This window comes from Schistocerca nitens, chromosome 3 (assembly GCF_023898315.1).
Source record: "Schistocerca nitens isolate TAMUIC-IGC-003100 chromosome 3, iqSchNite1.1, whole genome shotgun sequence".
Taxonomy (NCBI): domain Eukaryota; kingdom Metazoa; phylum Arthropoda; class Insecta; order Orthoptera; family Acrididae; genus Schistocerca; species Schistocerca nitens.
The window spans coordinates 720,334,954-720,357,138 of NC_064616.1; the positions used below are offsets into that span (position 1 = coordinate 720,334,954).

A 22,185-nucleotide genomic window follows, 5' to 3' on the forward strand; every position below is an offset into this window, starting at 1 on the left:
GATATTACATTACACAAAATATTGCATGATACTAATGTCCCCCACCCCCCCCACCCCCCCACCCTTAATTTATATCTAAAAATTCAGCCAATGAGTAGAAGGAGATGTCATCTAGAAATTATTTTAATTTATTTTTAAATGTTAGTTGGCTATCTGTCAGGCTTTTGATGCTGTTTGGTAGGTGACCAAAGACTTTTGTGGCAGCATAATTTACCCCTTTCTGTGCCAAAGTCAGATTTAATCCTGTATAGTGAAGATCATCCTTTCTCCTGGTGTTATAGCTATGCACACTGCTATTACTTTTGAACTGGGCTGGATTATTAACAACAAATTTCATAAGTTAATATATATACTGTGAGGTTACTGTGAGGATCCCTAGATCCTTAAATAGATGTCTGCAGGATGACCGTGGGTGGGCTCCAGCAATTATTCTGATTACACGTTTTTGAGCAATGAATACTTTTCTACTCAACAATGAATTACCCCAGAATATGATGCCATACAAAAGCAGTGAATGAAAGTAGGCATATTAAGCTAATTTACTGAGATTCTTATCACCAAAATTTGCAATAACCCTAATAGCATACGTAGCTGAACTCAGACGTTTCAGCAGACCATCAGTGTGTTGCTTCCAGTTTAACCTCTCATCAATGGACACATCTAAAAATTTTGAAAATTCTACCTTAGCTACAGACTTCTGTTCAAAGTCTATATTTATTACTGGAGTTGTGCCATTTACTGTACGGAACTGTATATACTGTGTTTTATCAAAATTTAAAGAGAGTCCATTTGCTGAGAACCACTTAATAATTTTGTGAAAAACATCATTTACAATTACATCACTTAGTTCTTGGTTTTTGGATGTTATTACTATACTTGTATCATCAGCAAAAAGAACTAACTTTGCATCTTCATCAATGTGGAATGGTAAGTCATTAATGTATATCAAGAACAGTAAAGGACCTAAGACCGAACGCTGTGGGACCCCGTACTTGATAGCCCCCCAGTTTGAGGAATCAGCTGTTGTTTTAACATTACATGAACCACTTATTTCAACTTTCTGCATTCTTCCAGTTAAGTATGAATTAAACCATTTGTGCACTGCCCCCCTCAAACCATAATGATTTAGCTTATCTAAAAGAATTCCATGATTTACACAATCAAAGGCCTTTGAGAGATCACAAAAATACCAATAGGTGATGTCCGGTTATTCAGAGCATTTAATATTTGATCAGTGAAAGCGTATATAGCATTTTCTGTTGAAAAGCCTTTCTGAAAACCAAACTGACATTTTGTTAGTACTTTATTTTTACAAATATGGGTGGCTACTCTTGAATACATTACTTTTTCAAAAATTTTTGATAGAGCTGTCAGAAGAGAGATTGGGCGGTAGTTGTTGACATCTGATGTATCCCCCTTTTTATGCAATGGTTTTACAATGGCATATTTCAGTCTATCGGGGAAAACACGCTGCTCCAAAGAGCTATTACATATGTGGCTCAGAATCCTACTTATCTGTGGGGAACAAGCTTTAAGTACCTTGCTGGAAATGCCATCAATTCCGTAAGAGCTTTTACTTTTCAGTGAGTTTATTATTTTACTGATTTCAGAGGGAGAGGTTGGTGGAATTACAGTTGTTTCAAAGTGCACAGGTATGGCCTCTTCTATCAGTAGCCTTGCCTCTTCTAGTGAAGATCTAGATCCTATTTTCTCCACAACATTTAAAAAATGATTATTGAAAATATTTTCAATTTCTGATTGTTTGTTAGTACACTTGTCATTCAGTTTCATGGCACTAAAGTCTTCCTATGCTCTTGGTTGCCCTGTTTCCCTTTCAATAATATTCCAAATTGCTTTAATTTTATTATCAGAGTTACTGATCTCAGACATGATACACATGCTTCTGGATTTTTAATAACTTTTCTTAGTACCGCACAATAATTTTTATAATATTGAACAATTTTGGGGTCAGTACTCCCTCTTGCTGTTAGATACAGTTCTCTTTTATGGTTGCAAGATATTCTTATTCCTTTAGTTAGCCAAGGTTTTTTATATGTTTTCTTGGAATTACGTTTAACTATTTTCTTGGTAAATCAATTTTCAAATACCCTTAAAAATGTATCGTGAAATAACTTATTTCAAGTTTGCATCGGGTTCCTTATACATTTCATCCCAGTCTAGCTGCTGTAGGCTTTCCCTAAAGTTTGCAATATTTATATTGTTAATTGAATGCACTGCTTTGAAAGTCTGATTTGATATACTGCATGGAGCTATGTCATGTACTGTAATTAGCTTTGCACCATGACCTGAAAGACCATTCTCAACAGGATAAGCATTTATGTCCTTAAACTTATCTTGGTCTATAAAAAAGTTATCTAATAATGTACTGCTGTTCTTTGTTATCCGAGTAGGAAAATCAATGACGGAGCTCAAATTGAAAGAACTGAGTAATACTACAAGGTCATTCTTCCTATTACACTCTTTCAGGGAATCAACATTGAAATCCCCACAAATGATAATTTGCTTCCCCCTGTCTGACAGATAGCATAACAAAGCATCCACGTTTTCTAAAAATAGCTGGAAATTCTCTGAGGGGGACCTATACACTGTTACTATGTTGAAAGTGCCATCATTTAGTTTAAGTTCAGTGGCACACGCTTCCATAGGTTGCTCTACACAAAATTTTTTAGTTTATAAATTTTTTACACTGTGAAAGCTTTTGACATATATGGCAACTCCTCCTCTCATCATATTATCTCTACTTACTTGTGAAGCTAATTTGTACCCATTGATGCTAACCTTTTGCATATCAGTGACAATGTGATGCTCAGACAGGCATAGTACATCTATTACATTCTCAGTTTCTATATCTTCTAAACAAAGCAGAAGCTCATCAATTTTATTCTTCAATCCCCCAATATTTTGATGAAATATACTAACATTATTTTTCACTTTACTTTTGTGAGTATCTTGAACTTTTTTAACGTCTTTAGTACTTGCCTGGCTGAGTTTCGCACTGGACACTGATCTTACACTAAAAAAGAGTCTTTTAATTTGAAAATTTGCTGGGAAAGGAATCCATCTGGTTCAGAAAAAGTCCAAGATCCCATAAAGATGCCATGTATATTGTTAAAACAACAAGTTACAAGAATAACAGGCAATTAAATCGCATGTACTTAAACACTTTACTTCAAATCCAAGTCATATATATGAATTGTATTTACACATGGAAAAATTCCTACTAAAATACCAGGATTTCATCCAAGTGTTCTACGCTATTACACGGAAGAGCCAAAGAAACTGGTACACCACGAGCCTAATATCGTGAGGGGCCCTGCGAGCATGTAGAAGTGCTGCAACACTACATGACATGGACTCAAATAATGTCTGAAGTGGCACTGGATGAAATTGACACCATGAATCCTGCAGGGCTGTCCATAAATCCATAAGAGCATGAGGGGGTGAAGATCTCTTCTGAACAGCACATTTCAAGGTATCCCAGATATGCTCAACAATGTACATGTCTGGGGTGTTTGGTGGGCAGTGGAAGTGCTTAAATTGAGAAGAGCCACTCTGTAGCAATTCTGGATGTGTGGGGTGTCACATTATCCTGCTGGAATTTTCCTGCTTGTGCCTTTTACTCTAATGGATTGTCTCATATTATGATGACTGATTAAATATCCACATAGATAATTAAAGTGGGTGACACCTTTAAAGTTTTTAGAGTTTTTCAGGTCATGTGGTGGATATTATCAAGTATTTTATCTTATTTTCATTTACAGTAACATTTGTCCTCCTCCTACTATAATTACTTCATTTTAAGGTCTCTTCTGACAGTTAAAATACCTCCTGTGTATTTATGTGGAGGACTGAATTTAATCTCTATTGTACTTCTTTTATCTTAGCATAGCTAAGTGCCGGCCGAAGTGGCCGTGCGGTTAAAGGCGCTGCAGTCTGGAACCGCAAGACCGCTACGGTCGCAGGTTCGAATCCTGCCTCGGGCATGGATGTTTGTGATGTCCTTAGGTTAGTTAGGTTTAACTAGTTCTAAGTTCTAGGGGACTAATGACCTCAGCAGTTGAGTCCCATAGTGCTCAGAGCCATTTGAACCATTTGAACCATAGCTAAGTTAAACAGGATGCCAGAGAGACTGTTACCCATTTTCACTCAGCAGCATTGTTATAGATTTAGGCATTTCATGCACAGATTTCATCTATTAGTTGTTGACCACCATTGCTTAAAAGTTTTGACACTACCTTATCCTAGCGCAACATACAGCTATTTCCAATTTATATATTACTGACTCTTGCATTGTTGGTTGTTTTGCTTCATTTCAGTCGAATTCACTTGCCTCCATATTCTCCTCCTGTTTATGCAGGTCTCTTGATATTTGATTTGTGTTGATATTCAGTATACCTTAAAAATATTCCATCCATCTCTTTAACATATATTTTTTTATGTTTAAATATCCCACCACTTCTATTTTTACTTGTTGGTTGAATTGTTTTCCTCATATGACCTATCATATGATAATTTTCTCATTTCATTTGGTTCCTTTAATTCTTCTTTCTTGAAATGTCACTTTCATCCATTCTTTTTTCTTTTTCTTGCATATTCAGTGGGAATTTGGTCTTAATTCCTTATATACCTTGACATTTCTTCTTGTCTCTCTGTACATCACTTTGCCATGCTATATTTCCATCCTCTATCATTAGCATATATTTATCAGTTCATCATCAAACCATCTTCTTACCTAATACCAGTTTTTTCTTCTGTTGCCTCTTTCATTAATTTCTGGATCTTGTTCCAACTATATTTATCTCCTATAATTTTTGTTTTCTGCCCATGGGATACATGTTTCAGGGTGATTTACTTTTTCTGTGCTGCAGTTTACTTTTTTTTTCACTCTAGTATTCTTTGTTATAGCCAACTTCTCTCTCTTTATCGCTCTTACAGCATAGTGGTCTGAATCACAGTTTGGAACCCCTATAGCTCCATATATCTATAATTGGTAATGAATGCTGCCCTTTTACTAACATATGATCTATTTTGTAAATTACTCCAGTAACAAGCAACTGTGGTGTTTTAAGATGCATCCTTATGTTCGAAAAGCAGGTACTCTTCCTGAATAAATGATTTCTAACAGAAGACTGATGTAACACAGATTCATCCTTAGTACTTTCTTTGTTTAATGCATATTTTCTTGACATTCCTCTATGTTTATTTTACCCAGTCTTTGCACTGAATTCTCGCTTAAAAAGGAACAGGTAATAGTTTTGCCGTTTACTATAGGAGCCTTCAAGGTCCCCATAAAACTGTCCTTTTATTCCTCTTTTGCTCCATATGTTGACATGTATTCCATTATTGTCATTGTATTCCTGAATTTCTCTTCTGTTTCCAGTCTGCTGACTTTTTCATTTATAGGTTACAATTCCAAGAGATGGCCCTCATCATTTTTGTTATTATAAATTCTCTTCCAACTTATACCCCTCTAGGATTAGTAGTTTGCTAATTCTGCACTATAAAGTAGGAAATCAAATCGGAGAATCTCTGTTAGCTACAATATCTGATAAAAAAAGAGATCTCTACTTGTCAAACATTGTAGTAGTTAAGATGTGGCCAATAAACACTCTTGGAACAATCACAAAATATGGAATTAATCAAGATCCTGGTTAATCAACACATTCGGATAGAAAACAAGAATAGATATTCAGTAAGCCGTGAGATAACTAAGAAGCTGCTCCATTACTGGAGTAAGAGAACAGAATAATGTGCCTCTAAGTTGATGCCCCCTTTACAAGAATTGTCTTGCCTCTGGCTAAGAAATATACAAAGTCTTCAATAATAAGGTCTGCCTCCATAGTCAAGTGGTCAATGTGACAAACCCTCATGTGAGGTTCCAGGTTCGATTTACAATACCACCAGGCATTTTTCCTTGGTGGGAGCACTGGACAGGTGCACTCGACATTGTGATGACAGCTGAGGAGCCATCTGATTGAAAACTAGCAGCTCTGAGGTCAGAACATTGACAATAGCCATATGTGTGTTGTGTTGTCCCCATGCCTCTCCATATTACATTCATTGGTGAAGGACTGAGGTTGATACAGTGGTCAGTCATCTATCACATGGTCTTCAGGGCATGATTGTAGAATTTTGTTTCCTTTTGTAATAACAAGACATATTCTTGGCAGCATAAAAGACAAATTAAGGCTTTGTATACTTACAATGTCTCAAGTAAATTTTGAATTTGGCACATCTTATACACTGAAGAGCCAAAGAAAGTGGTACACCTGCCTAATATCATGTAGGGCCCCTATGAGTACACAGAAGTGCTGCAACATGACATGGTATGGACTTGACTAATGTCTGAAGTAATGCTGGAGGCAATTGACTCCATGAATCATGAGGGGCTGCCCATAAGATCCGTAATAGTACGAGGAGTGGAGATCTCTTCTGGACAGCACATTGCAAGGCATCCAAGATATGCTCAATAATGTTCATTTCTGGGGTGTTTGGTGGCCAGTGGAAGTGTTTAAAATCAGAAGAGTGTTCCTGGAGCCATTCTGTAGCAATTCTGGATGTGTGGGGTGTCGCATAGTCCTGCTGGAATTGCCCAACTCTGTCGGAATGCACAATGGACATCAATGGATGCAGGTGATCAGACAGGATGCTTACATACGTGTCGCCTATCAGAGTTGCATCTAGATATATCAGGGGTCCCATATCACTCCAACTGCAAATGCCCCACACCATTACAGAGCCTCCACCTGCTGACATGCAAGGTCCATGGATTCGTGAGATTTTCTCCATACCCATACACGTCCATCTGCTTGACACAATTTGAAACGAGACTCATCCAGCCAGGCAACATGTTTCCAGCCATCAACAGTCCAATTTCAGTGTTGGAAGGCCCAGGCGAGGTGTAAATCTTTGCGTCATGCAGTCACAAAGGGTATATGAGTGGGCCTTTGGCTCTGAAAGCCCATATCAATGATGTTTTGTTGAATGGTTCACTCACTGACACTTGTTGAACTGTGAATTGTATTTTATTCATCTCATGACATACATTTGAAATCCATTTATAAAACAGTTACAATGATTTTTACATTAATAAATAATAGCATTCTAATAAATAATAAAACTATAAGGATATTTCTTGAAATGTATAACACATTGTATCCAGTTCAAATTTCCAGTCTGTCCTTCATGAATTCATCCACTGAGTAATTACACTTCGGTGTCAGTACCTCATATAGCTTTCTTTTAAGTGAACATAAATTCATCTGCATCAACTTGTTCCCTTTTAATTTGTTACAAATTTTCATTCCCATGCACTGAGGTCCCTGGGCATACAGTCTGAGGTGGTGGGTGGGGTGCATAAAATTGTCTTTGTTTCTAGTGTCATGTGAATGGACAAAATGGTTTCCCTCAAATTATCATGTCTGGTGTACAAAAGTATAATAATCTGATATATGTATAAGGATGGCAGAGTTAATATTTTAAGTTTTCTAAGTAATGGTTGACATGGTTTTTTGTGATTTACAGTGCACATATTTCATATAGTTTTTTTCTGTACTTTTAGTATCTGTACTATGTTTGTTGAGTTACCCCAAAAAACAATACCATACCTAATAATGGATTCGAAGTAGCTTGTATATGCTACTTTTTTGTGCCCATGTCAGTTGCAGTTGATAATATTTGCATTGAAAATGCAAAGCTGCTCAGTTTGTTTGTCAGATATTCAATGTGTGCCTGTCAGCTCAAATTTTTATCTACATTTAAACCTAAGAATTAGACTGAGTCAACTTCTTCTATACCTTGGTTATTGTGTACAATCTTAATCTGCTCAAATTTTCACTTAGATATGTTTTCACTTAGATATGTTTAGATTCTTAGATATGTTAGATATCTTAGATATGTTTAGATTCAATCCACTTAGCTGAAACCAAGTTTTTAAGGTACTGAGGGGACTGATCACAGTTTTGGGAATCCTGATGTTCAACTAAGACAGAAGTATTGTCTGTGAACAGAACTGCTGGGGAGCTGATATTTAATGGTATGTCATTAACATAAAAGAGAAATAGGACTAATATGGAGCCTTGTGGAACTCCCTGAGATATTTTTTTCCAGTCAGAAAAATAATATACACCATTGGAAGAAATGCTAACTCTTTGCTCTTTGTTGGATAAGTAGGATTTAAGCCATTGATGGCCCAGTGTTGAAATCTGCAGCAATTTGTGGAAGGGTTGCACTTCTGTCACATTGAATGATTCTCTTCAGTTGTCGTTGGTCCCATTCTTGGGGGACCTTTTTCTGGCTGCAGCAATGTCAGAGATTTTATGTTTTACCAGATTCCTGATATTCATGGTACACTCATGAAATGGTCATGCAGGAGAATCCCCACTTCATCGCTACCTTGGAGATGCTGTGTCCCATCACTCATATGCTGATTATAACACCACATTCAGACTGACTTAAATCTTTATAACCTATCATTGTAGCACTTGTCTTATATAGGCATTGCCAACTGCAGCACCTTATTCTGCCTGTTTACGTATCTCTGTATTTGAATATGCATGGCTATACAAAATGGAAGTGACATCATGGTGCAGCTCATTGGTCAGCAGTGAACAGTGTGCCTGAGCTATTACCCATATCAAAAGACTGAGTGGTCTGTGTTACTGTTCTTTTGAGGCTGTAGACAAACTGTTAAGGAAATATAACTAAGGAAAAAAATGCCCGCCTAATGCTACAGCTACAGACGAATTCACTTGATGCTGCAGAATTCAAGCAATACTTCTCCTACAGTACATGAAGATCAAGCCTTCTGTTTCCAAGTGTGTATCAGGCTCTCTCTTTCTCTTTTTCTCTGCAAGCTGAGAGACCTTTTGTTATGAAATAAAGTGCATTTTCATTATTGTACTTGATATTTATGTTGGTTTTTAAGATGTGTGAGTATGTGGTTTGATGACTTCTTTTGACCTTTTGTTACAGTGCTGTGTTTGCACCATCATGCATTTCACATTCTGTCCTCCTGAAGAGAGACTGGCTGTCAATAAAGATTAATGATATATCACTTTCACATGCTTTAAAATGTTGGGAAATGAAATCATACAAAAAACAACTGATGGAGCAGTGTGGAAATCAAAAGTAAGTATTTGAGATTTTTGTGTGTTTGAACCAAATACATTTAAAGCATATAAAACTTTTAGAAGTGTAACATACAACCTCAACTTCAATGGCTCTGCCTAATATGCTATTTTCACTCCTATACATCAGTGTAGTCCCACTGTCACTCAATCTGTAAACATACTCATTTTTTAAAACATCCTGCAAACCTGGCTATAGTAACAAAGAAAGCAAAAGATAGCTCATGAAGCAGAACAGAACTCCAAAAAACCTTAAAAATTGTACCACATGTGTCTCTTCAAACTCCTAAAACAGTCCCCTTTTTTTCAGTATAGAATATCATTTATTATGATGTGGTGTACTGAAATTTCTGTACTGCATACATCACCCATTTTAACTTCCTCTAGTTGGAACAGGAAGTTGTGTACAATAGGCTGTATCCTATCTGTAAATGAACTACAAGGGGCTTATTTTATACGAATGCCTGGAACAAAGTATACTACGATTAGTTGATGGAATTAAAAACACTTCATTGTTTGTCAATCTCGCAATTTTCTTACCACTGGCTCATGCCATTTTACCTTAACAAAGATTTGATAACATGCAGAACAACAACACACTGAATTACTGGTTGATCACTGCATGCTTCCTTGTTTGTTACATCTGCCAATTCATTTCTGTGATTTCTGTGAACCATAGTAACCTGCAGAACAACACCCCTTTCTCAGCTTTTGTAGTCAGAGAAAGATGTCTTCGATATCTTGCAGTATTTTATCTGATGGCTACTGTGCTGTTTATAGTAAAGAGCACTCAAGAATTTGGAGGAGATGAAGAATTTTTCCAGATAAGTATGTCTCATCTACTCCATTGCTCTCATGGCTGCATTTAACATCAGATATGGTAAATTCATGTGCTAAACAAGTCTTCAGATTGTGGTTAGGTGAAATGATAGAACAGACAAGATATTTCCCCTACTTGGGCCCATCTTGTGATGCTCATTTAAAATTTCATAAAATGTAGAATTACAAAAATTCTAAACCTACCAAGTCTCCTTTAGTTCAATAAATCTAAAGTAGGGTTTTGGGTCTTTACAGTAACCATGATGGCTGTCGACTAAAACACTGTATTGGGAATTATATTTATCTCACAACAAATGCCATTTAGTAATGCTTTGTGTGCTTTCCACTTGAGCTTATCACACACAGATGGTTTATAAAAACTGGTTCAGTGGGAGAACAAATGTTGGAACAGCAAGAAATCTGTATGTGTGGCTCACAGTGAGAAGCTACTGACAGACAGTGACTACTCAACCTCAGTGCAGAGGCTGGATATGAGACTGGTCCTGTAGGCACCTGTGACCAGCCTAATCCCTTCATAATCATAAGCATCAATAATCTTGAGATATTTAGGTCTTCTGGATCCATAGACTGCTCACCCATAATCAAGCTGGGATTTCATGAAAACCTCATGAAACTGAAGTAGACATGCCCTGTCTGGTTCTCAAAATTTATGACTAAAGAACTTAGCACCATTCAGTAACTTCAAGGGTATTGTCTTCAGGTGTCTTCGGTATTTAGGTACAACCACTATGAAACACATATAAAGCCCAGAAAAATCACTGATTAGAATAGTTAAAATAGCCCCCCTCCCCCCCCCCCCCACACACACACACTCACACTCTCTCCCTCTCTTCCTCTCTCTCTCTCTCTCTCTCTCTCTCTCTCTCTCTCTCACACACACACACACACACACACACACACACACACACATACACATATATTTATTTTGTTTTATAGAAAAGCTAGACTAGTAGCTACAGTCCACTCCTCCACACTTCTGATTGTATATCTGTTGACCCATCATGGATATGGGACAACGGCTGGTCAGATATTTGCCAAAGGAAATTCACCAATCCGCCATATATTTTCAGAAGTTATTTCATTTAGACAATCAGTTTCTGCATCTCATTAATGCCACCTTCAGTCCCTGCTTGTTAAAAATGAGTATACATGTAGTGTATATCAAGATATACTACAGTTCACATCACAGAAAATGAAGCACAATAATAAAAGTCCTTAAAACCAACAAAATGCAGTTTGCAGCATTAATGAAAGTTGCACATAACGCACAACAAAGCAGAATATGTAAACATACTGGTTAGTTTCGAAACTAACTATTTTGACATCACAGAGTTATAAAAGAACGTGCCAAACATTACAAAAGACCAAACAATGGAAAATATACGAAATCAGAAGCACAAACAAATAAAGCATTATCTGATTTAGTTGTCACAACATCAAAAAATGCAGCCAGAGGTGAAACCCAACAGCCAAAAAATTACTAAGTGAATAACAGTTAGCAAAGAACTTGTAAGGAATACTCATAAAATACTTAGACAGCATAATGTTATATACCAAATCAAAAAATAAAAAGATATGACTTGGTGTCCCTCAAACATCAACTAATCTGTGGGAAAAACTAGTGTGGAAAAAAGAAGGATCCCAAGTATCATATTAACCAAGAGCAGTTGTCCTAAAATCTTGACTGTATAATTCCCATTTCCTGGGGGAAAAAAGTAGTGTGGGGATGGAACAGGTTAAAAGTAAGATGTGTGTGCAAAAACCAACAAGATAGCAAGGTATAAGCCTGCTAGTTAAGGAACACACTGGCACAAGAAGGAGCAATATTTATGAGTGAGAAAGGAGTTTTTAAATGACTTCACACTACAGACCAATCACAGAGTGGTACAATACTAAACAATTGATATTTGAGGGACACCAAGTAATATCTTTTCATTTTTTGATTTGTTATATAATATTATTAATCTAGGTATTTTATGAGTATACTGCTGCCAGAAGAGAAGCAAGTTTCTTCATATACTCTGTGTCAAATTGTACTGGTATCAGATCAGGTCCAATAGCCATAGATAAAACATGTACCTTGAAGATAATCGTTTTGTAAGTGCCAAGTCAGCACATGATCAGTACTTATTAGTTCAGGAATTAGTTATTAAAATGACAGTTACTGGAATGTCAGACAGCAAAGATTCAGAACAAAAATTCCTCTTGGAGTGCAGACAAGAAATTAGTCTCTCCATTAATTGTCGAGATGGAGGCCCTTATCTTGACTGAGCAGGTTCTCTGCTTCTTGTGTAGCCACAGTTTCCACGACTACTCAATCCCTATAGGATGAGACTGTGACAGAAATCTTGACACTTGCATAATCTGTGGAATGCCCAGTGGAAATACAATGTTCAGTCACTACAGATTTGCTGGACTGTAGAAGGCAAGTGTGCTGTCAGTGTACATTGCACCATCTGTGTCTAGTATTTGTGGTTTGTCCTAAACAATGTTCATCATAGTGACAAGCATTTTCATAGATATTTACCATTAATAAAATCAGATCATCTTTTGCGGATCTCAGAAAACTGTTGTCTTGGCAAATGGGTGGAAGATCACGTCCAATTTATGCTTCTTCATGATTCCAACAATTTTTGAAGATGCATTTCCCACATACGGAAGAAAGACAATAGAGTTTACATCTCTTTCCTCTTCCTCTTACTTTCGTTGGTCTTGTATTTTGACCTTCAGAGCTTTCTTAATCTGATGTTCATTGTATAAAATTTCCCTGAATATCTCCTCCAGGTGTACAGTACCAGTTCATCCTGCAGGCTGTAAACATCAGACACTGCATGGACATTTAAAATAAAATTATAAGAACACTCATAGATTGTGATAAATTTGGCAGCTGGCTGCCTGCAACTACAAATCAGTGTGGTACATGCAGTTCCTGAAAAACCCATCCACCTTACATCAAACTAGGACATCCAAAAACAATAGGCAGCTGGGAAAACAAAGAATCACAGTGAAAAACATTAATTAATAACTTATGTGTAGTATAAAATAGTTGTGAAAGTCCCCCATGTGAAGAGTCTAATAGTGTATGCACCAGTCATAATTCTGACATCATATGGTTCCATTCTGTAAATATTGTCTCCTAATGCATTAGTTAATGTAAATAAGAAAAATAAACTAATTTCTTCACTCTTAAATAACCTATAACTTTCAACATTCATCTTAATCATCTGGCTTTTCACTGATGGGGCTGCTACTATTCTGTATTCATGTACTTGCATCATCTGTAGAAATGACACTTTTCGTCTTCTTACAAACATGATGATGATGATGATGATGATGATAGGTGGTGTGGGCACATGACAGTAATGTCGTTGGTGCCTGTATGAAAATGTTATGAGATGTGTGTTGAAAAAATACAATTTTACAGAATTATGCTAACCACTGCTCGAGAAAAAATAAGATATAAAACAAGAGATCGAAAACAGAAATGGATGACTGATGAGATTCTTTCATTGATGTATGAATGGCAAACGTATAAAGCCCAGTTAGATCAAACTAAGTACAATATTATCCAGAAACTAATAAGATCAAAGCTTAGAGCAGCAAAAAATGAATAGCTGCAACATGAATGTGAAGAAACTGAAAGCTTGCAAGCTTCACTTGATGACTTTAACTTACGTAAAAAGTTAAAAAAACTGCTGGTATACATAAAAGGAAAAAATCTCCTTATTAACCAACAAAAATAATAAAATAGTTCTAGATACCATTGAGAAGAAAGAGATATGGGAAGACTACATTAAGAACCTTTTTCAGATGATAGACCGAATGTTGAATTTTCTAGGAACAACTATTTAACAGGAACTCCAGTTATGAAAGAAGAAATTGAGAAAGGCATCAAAAACTCAAAAACCAACAAAACCACAGGGCCTGATGAAATTCCAATTGAACTTATTAAACTCCTTGATGAAGAAGGTATCAAAGTCTTACAGAAACTATTTAACAAAATTTACAACACTGGCCATTACCCTGCCAAATGGCTATCATCAACTTTCATTCCTTTATCAAAGAAGAGGAATGTGAGAAGATGTGAAGATCACAGACTTGTTAGTCTTATGAGACATTCTGTGAATATATTTCTGAGAGTCATCCATGAAAGGCTATACGAAAAATGTGAGAAATTCATTAGTGAGACACAGTTTGGATTTAGGAGAGGTTTAGGTACAAGAGAAGCAATAGTCACACTGTAAGTTATAGTACAAAACTGCTATGATCAGGGTAAAAATGTAGGCCTCTGTTTTATTGACTACAAAAAAGCATTCAATAGCGTACAACATCATAAACTCATGGAAATTCTCAAAAGAATTGATATAGATGAGAAAGATATCTGTTGTATAGAGAATTTGTATTGGAATCAGACAGCACAGGCTAAATTTGATAATGATGTCACAGATTTGGTCAATATATGTAGAGGAGTCTGACAAGGATGCATACTGTCACCCCTGTTATTGAACTTACACTCTGAGAGTATTTTTCAGGAGGCACTTGATGATGTAGGAAAAGGCATAAAGGTTAACAGAGTGTATATCAACAACATACACTATGCTGATAACACAGTATTGATAGCTGATAATTTAGGTGATCTTCAGCAACTTGTCAACATAGTAGGAGATTACATCAGTACTCTAGGTCTGCATATTAACATAACAAAGACTAATTTGATAATTGTCCCACGAGAGTCTGACTCATTTAAAGATGCAAATCTACCATTTACAGGGTCTGTAATAAAAAGAATCGAAAAGTTTAAATACCTCAGATCATGGCTTTGTAAAGACTGGCAAACAGACTTGGAAATAAAATGTCGCATAGAGAACGCCCGAAATGCCTTCAAGATTATTCTTATAAGCACAGACCTAGACCTAAACCTTAGAGTCTGATTTGTAAAGTGCTACATCTGGTCCATGCTTCTATATGGTTCTGAAGGATGGACATTAAATATGACAACAACACAGAAGTTAGAGGCCTTTGAAATGTGGATTTATTGCAGAATGCTTAAAATAATGCAGACTGCAAGAATAACCCACACCAAAGTACTGGAAAGAATGAACAAGCAGCGAGAAATGTTGACAGTGCTTGAAAGAAGAAAAACTGCATACCTAGGACATATAGTATGGAACATCAAATATATGCTTCTGCAGCTAATAATAGAAGGGAAGATTGAAGGGGAAAGGATACAAAGGCAAAGAAGAACATCATGGTTGGACAATATAAAGCAGTGGACAGGACTAAGAAGTGTAGACCAGCTATTACATAGTGCAGTTCACAGAAGAAATATGCAACCTGTGGTCGCCAACATCCATTAATGGATAAGCAGAAGAAGAAGCTACAATTAAAAATATTAAATGCAGCAAAACTTGTGTATATACATGTAGAAATACAAAAATTATGTATTGTGTCAGGACTAAAACATACATTTAAAATGAAAATGTGATGAAAAACAATTAAAATTATCATAGCAGCACATAGCTGATCTCCAGAATAGAAAGGACGGACCAGCCACTTTGCAACACACTAAAATCACCAACCTAAAAGCTTTACCTGGAGGCCTGACACATAATAAAACCTTAAAACCTTCACTATAATTATCTTGTCATCAACAAAAAAGAGGGTACATCCCCACCTAAATCTGCCTCTGCCTATTTATTACAATATAAAATGTATCTAGTTAAAATGTGGCATAATGTGGCTAGCATGCCACAGGCATCAGAGACAAGGAGTTCTCTTACTGGAGTAGGAAGACATGTGTGAAGGGCCAGTGCCCAATTTGGAGGTCAGTCTGGGTGACGTCATCCTGCCGGAGTGAGCAGCAGGAGGAACATAACAGCTGGATACTCCTCCAGCTACTACTCCTCCCACAAATGCATGATCCTCCCATTCACCAACAAAATGACGACCTGCAGGGGAATATCATGTTATGTACCCTGCAAGTCTCCTTGGTGACTTGGTCTGCCAGTTCATTTCCCTGAATTCCCACATGCACTGGTACCTAGCGGAATGATACCTGCTTCCTTTGCTGTTGAAAGAAGTACAGTTGGCCATATATGAGCTGGACTATTTTGTCTTCTGGATACATGTTCTGCAATGATTGTAGGGTACTAAGGGAATTGTAACCAGTGAGAAACTGTTTGCCCTAAAGATGCATCTGCCCAGTGCCTTCTGGATAGCATAGAGGCCTGCAGTAAATACTGGTGATAGTGAAGACAAATTCTGAAGACACAGTAAGGGAACACTACTGACTAGCTTGGGAAGATCCCCTGTTTGGAGCCATTGCTGTACACAACTTTAAAACTGTGATGCCTATCTAATGTGTTAAAAAATATAGATTGAAACAAAAAATCTAGAGCACAATCCTTATTATAATTCATCAACTCTGAAATAATATTGGGTCTCTGTAAAACCCAAGCTGGAGATCTGCCCCAACTCTTGTGTAAGACTTTCAGACCAGCCACATCCATCTCTAAAAGGCAGTACTTCACCTGGATCCCATAGGTCCTCATTGCTCATTGTTGATTATGGAAAAGCCTCCAGAATGAAAATTTCACTCTGCAGGAGAGTGTGTGTTGATATGAAACTTCCTGGCAGATTAAAACTGAGACTCGAGCTCAGGACCTTTGCCTTTTGCAGACATGTGCTCCACCATCTGAGCTACCCAAGCACAACTCATGACCCATCCTTACAGCTTTAATCCTGCCAATACCTTGTATCCTACCTTCCAAACTGCACAGAAGCTCTCCTACAGACCTTGCAGAACAAGCACTCCTGGACGAAAGGATATTGTGAAGACATGGCTTAGCCACAGCCTAGACGATGTTTCCAGAATGAAATTTTCACTCTGCATTGGAGTATTTACTAGTATAAAACTTCATGGCAGATTAAAACTGTGTGAACTTTGAAGGGTAGGAGACAAGGTACTGGTCGAATTAAAACTGTGCGGACAGGTTCTCACGCATGCTTTGGTAGCTCAGATAGTAGAGCACTTGCCCATGAAAGGCAAAGGTCCTGAGTTTGAATCTCGGTTGGGCACACAATTTTAATCTACCAGGAAGTTTCATATCAGTCCACACTCCACTGCAGAGAACATCCCCCAGGCTGCAGCTAAGCCATGTCTCTGTAATATCATTTCTTCAAGGAGTGCTAGTTCTGTAAAGTCTGCAGGAGGGCTCATGTGAAGTTTGGAAGGTAGGAGACGATGTACTTGCAGAATTAAATCTGTAATGACAGGTCATGAGTCATGCTTGAGTAGTTCAGATGGCAGAGCACTTGCCTGCAAAAAGCAAAGGTCCCAAGTTCGAGTCTCGGTCAGGCACATAGTTTTAGTCTGCCAGGAAGTTTCATGGAAAAGTCTTTCTATTGATGGTAAAGTAATATTATGGGGTGCACCTGAGCTGTGTATGGTGTGGACAGTGTTTTATAGGACTGTTGCACCATGAGAAGTAATCACGTGATGTGCAGTGGTGGCTCACTAGACTCAGCGCAGAGGCTCAGTATGGGGCTGGTTCAAAAGGCCCTACGTCACCAGCTAAATTCCTTCATGGTGCACCACATCCAGTATTTTAAAATAAGAAAGTCATCCAGACCCATATACAGTGCACCTGTAGTCAAGCTGAAATCATGTGAAGACCTTGTAAATCTGAAGGAGGCAAGTGCAGTCAGCTTCCCATTAATTGTGGCTATGACATTTTAAAATAGTGAGTGCTTTTAGGGACCATCTTTTCAGGTCCCTGAGATGTGGCAACCATGTAAATTGAGAATTAAATGTGAGGCCCAGGAACCTCCACATGTCTTTAAAAGGAGAAACACTATCCCCCATCTGCAACTCAGTAAAATTTAAAACAGAACATGGACAGTTAAAAAGAATGTTCACAGACTTCTTGGTGGAGGAAATAAAACCTCTTTTAACTGCCCATTTGTCCAACCCTCAAAGTGTCAGTTGCAACTGACAAGTTGTTGTCGCGAGGCTCAAAGAGAAACAGAAGACACCCTGTGAGGTGCTATAACATACTATAATGGACCCTGGAAGGTAGGAGATGAAGTACTAGCGGAATTAAAGCTGTGAGGATGGGGCGTGAGTTGTGCTTGGGTAGTTCAGTTGGTAGAGCACTTGTCTGCGAAAGGCAAAGGTCCCGAGTTCGAGTCTCAGTCCGGCACACAGTTTTTATCTGCCAGGAAGTTTTATAATGGACCCTATCATGACCATGTGACATGTCATGAGCTGCAGACACTACAGAATCCACCTCAGATGTGGAGAAGGGGCAGTTATATTCTTCATCAATAGTGGATCTGAAGTCCCAACTGCCCCTCTCAACAGCCACTCTGTAGTGTTGGAAGGCTGAATCCTGACTGGCAGTGGCAGTAACTGTAGCAAAATAGGTCACTATAGTCTACACAGTGTCTTATGAGTTGGTCTGGAGATGTCCATTTCCCATTATACCAGCCACTAGGCACATGTCTCCTCTGCCAGAAACCTTCCTGAGGGTCTCCCATATGACTACGTTTAATGGAATGGTCTGTGGTGGTTTGCAACTGTTGCTATGATCTCTTTTTAGCACTCCCTACCAATTTGGTGACATTTTGCCCTCACAACCTGAAAGACAGTTTCTCTGCTGCTGGTCAGCACCTGAATCTGCATAGAGCCACTTGCATCATCCTAAATGCAAAGCAGCATTTATCAATTCATCAAGACATGGGCTGGCTTTCCAGCTGGCCTGAAGATTTCAAAATGGATACTTCAGTGGCATAATATGATACACCCATTCCTGGATGCCATCATGCTGTTCAAACACAGCAAGTTGACTGTGAAGTGTCCACTCTGTGCTACTGAGCACCCATTGTGGCAGTTTTCTGTTGGTCATCACTCTGTCTGACAGGTTAATCCAGATCAGGAAGTGTAAAAGTGAGTAAAAGTCATCAATCACTTCTCATTGAGCAGCATGTGCAAGGGTAGGAGAGCATACCAACAGGTCGATAGCAGTGAATGACCCTATTGAAGTACTGAAGTTCATGCTCTACCCCACGCTCAACAAGCACACACATGAGGTCATGAGAAGCTTCTCAATTGCTCTACCCTCAAGACACATGGTTGCAGAGCCCCAAAGCACACTGTGTACATTAAAATTGTCACAGAGTAAGAACGGATGGTGGAGTTGAGTGAGAAGGTCATGGAAACCATCTTCATCTAAGCACCTCATTTGGGGGTAGGTAGAGTAAACATATTGTTAGCTAATGAATCACAAGCAGTGATACAGTGACTGCTTGCAGGCTGGTTGTGAGGGAGAGAAGCAAAGAATGGTAGGCATTGTTTAAGAAAATTGCCTCTCCTCCTAAAGGATGAGGCCATTAAGATCATATTTTTTATGGAGAATGTAGTCACGTAGCTCAGGGAGGTCAGAAAATTTAAAATTTATATTGTGGAAAGAGAGACACATTGGTTTACCCAGAGCTGATAGATGTAGTTCCTCCACATTTGTTCCAAATCCATTCAACTTCCACTGAAGTGTGGAAGCCATCTTAACAGAGATGTTTCCTGTCTTTCCCCCTGTTGTTTCTTTATGGTGGGGAGACTGCTGCAGAGGGGGGACCTACTGGTTCCCTCAGCGGATGTCAATGTCCATACTGTCAATAATGCAGTCATTGTCTGTTGTGTCAGACAGAACCAAGATCACATAGTCTGATGGCTTTGTACCTGATCATTTTGGCCTGTTTGTTTTTGTCACCAGTTTTGATTTTGGGGATGATGGCAAGGCTGTTTCAACATAAACATTCTGATAGGTCTCGTCTACTACTTGCCATGAGAGTCTGCTATACTTTCCAACATCAGTTTTTGCAGCCACCATTATTTCAGTTGTATAAAAGCTTGGTTGTTGGACTAGCTGTGCAGTCTTGCAGCAGACTCACAGATGCATGTTGATGTGCTCTGCTCAGCTGTAAAAGTCTGGATGTGAACACTAGTCTTCTGGACAGACTGCTTCAATGCTTGTAGCAAATGATGTCATGAAACTTGGTGGCTGTGTGGCCATATATGCCTTCTGTGTGTCAGAACAGGAGGTGTCTTGGGTGACTTTAATCTCCTATAGTTTCTTCTCTTCTCCAAAAACAGAGCTTTCCTAGCTCCAATCTGTACAAGCTTGGGAGCAATTGGCACAAATGGGTGAGGCCAAACACTGAATAACCAACTTGTGGACAGTGGAGCCACATTTTCTATATGTAGCCTTACCATTACAACCCATGGTGATGTGACCAAAGTGATTACACTTAAAGCAGTCCATTGGATTAGGTACATAGAACCTAACTTTAAGACATAGGAAGCTTGCTGCAATATACTCTGGCAATTTTGGTAGATTGGAAAAAATGACACTGACTTCTGTAGCTCACTATCAGTGCTTTTCATAAAATTCTGTACTTCAGTGACACATTCACTTTTCCATTCAAGTTAATGTTCTTTGGTATCTCTATCCATAATATCGCAGAATGTTACAACTCCTTTAGAACAATTTAGCCCAGCATGCAGCTCACTGTTCATAGTGAATTCTCCAACTTGATTAGCAGTTAACAACTTCTTCACTTAGGTAGCCTTCAGTATCTTAATCAGGAGTACCAGTGCATATTGTCTTGATAGATTTAAGTTTCCCTGCAAGCCCCTTATAACTTTATGGATATAGAAAGGAAACAGTTTTTCAGAGAAACCCCCTACATGTTTAACTACACTCCTGGAAATGGAAAAAAGAACACATTGACACCGGTGTGTCAGACCCACCATACTTGCTCCAGACACTGCGAGAGGGCTGTACAAGCAATGATCACATGCACGGCACAGCGGACACACCAGGAACCGCGGTGTTGGCCGTCGAATGGCGCTAGCTGCGCAGCATTTGTGCACCGCCGCCGTCAGTGTCAGCCAGTTTGCCATGGCATACGGAGCTCCATCGCAGTCTTTAACACTGGTAGCATGCCGCGACAGTGTGGACGTGAACCGTATGTGCAGTTGACGGACTTTGAGCGAGGGCGTATAGTGGGCATGCGGGAGGCCGGGTGGACGTACCGACGAATTGCTCAACACGTGGGGCGTGAGGTCTCCACAGTACATCGATGTTGTCGCCAGTGGTCGGCGGAAGGTGCACGTGCCCGTCGACCTGGGACCGGACCGCAGCGACGCACGGATGCACGCCAAGACCGTAGGATCCTACGCAGTGCCGTAGGGGACCGCACCGCCACTTCCCAGCAAATTAGGGACACTGTTGCTCCTGGGGTATTCGCAAGGACCATTCGCAACCATCTCCATGAAGCTGGGCTACGGTCCCGCACACCGTTAGGCCGTCTTCCGCTCACGCCCCAACATCGTGCAGCCCGCCTCCAGTGGTGTCGCGACAGGCGTGAATGGAGGGACGAATGGAGACGTGTCGTCTTCAGCGGTGAGAGTCGCTTCTGCCTTGGTGCCAATGATGGTCATATGCATGTTTGGCGCCGTGCAGGTGAGCGCCACAATCAGGACTGCATACGACCGAGGCACACAGGGCCAACACCCGGCATCATGGTGTGGGGAGCGATCTCCTACACTGGCCGTACACCACTGGTGATGGTCGAGGGGACACTGAATAGTGCACGGTACATCCAAACCGTCATCGAACCCATCGTTCTACCATTCCTAGACCGGCAAGGGAACTTGCTGTTCCAACAGGACAATGCACGTCCGCATGTATCCCGTGCCACCCAACGTGCTCTAGAAGGTGTAAGTCAACTACCCTGGCCAGCAAGATCTCCGGATCTGTCCCCCATTGAGCATGTTTGGGACTGGATGAAGCGTCGTCTCACGTGGTCTGCACGTCCAGCACGAACGCTGGTCCAACTGAGGCGCCAGGTGGAAATGGTATGGCAAGCCGTTCCACAGGACTACATCCAGCATCTCTACGATCGTCTCCATGGGAGAATAGCAGCCTGCATTGCTGCGAAAGGTGGATATACACTGTACTAGTGCCGACATTGTGCATGCTCTGTTGCCTGTGTCTATGTGCCTGTGGTTCTGTCAGTGTGATCATGTGATGTATCTGACCCCAGGAATGTGTCAATAAAGTTTCCCCTTCCTGGGACAATGAATTCACGGTGTTCTTATTTCAATTTCCAGGAGTGTATAATAAATACAGTATCT

At 39.3% G+C, this 22,185-nt stretch overlaps 1 protein-coding gene across 1 annotated transcript in view; it reads left to right on the forward strand.

Moving 5' to 3' along the window:
* Positions 1-22,185, forward strand: part of LOC126249405 (palmitoleoyl-protein carboxylesterase NOTUM) — a 240,559-nt gene that overhangs the window by 183,011 nt on the left and 35,363 nt on the right. Inside the window, exons 10-11 of the mRNA XM_049951059.1 lie at positions 8,995-9,150; positions 13,828-13,958. Of these exons, the coding sequence (XP_049807016.1) occupies positions 8,995-9,150; positions 13,828-13,958 (287 nt within the window). The remainder of the gene's footprint in view (positions 1-8,994; positions 9,151-13,827; positions 13,959-22,185) is intronic.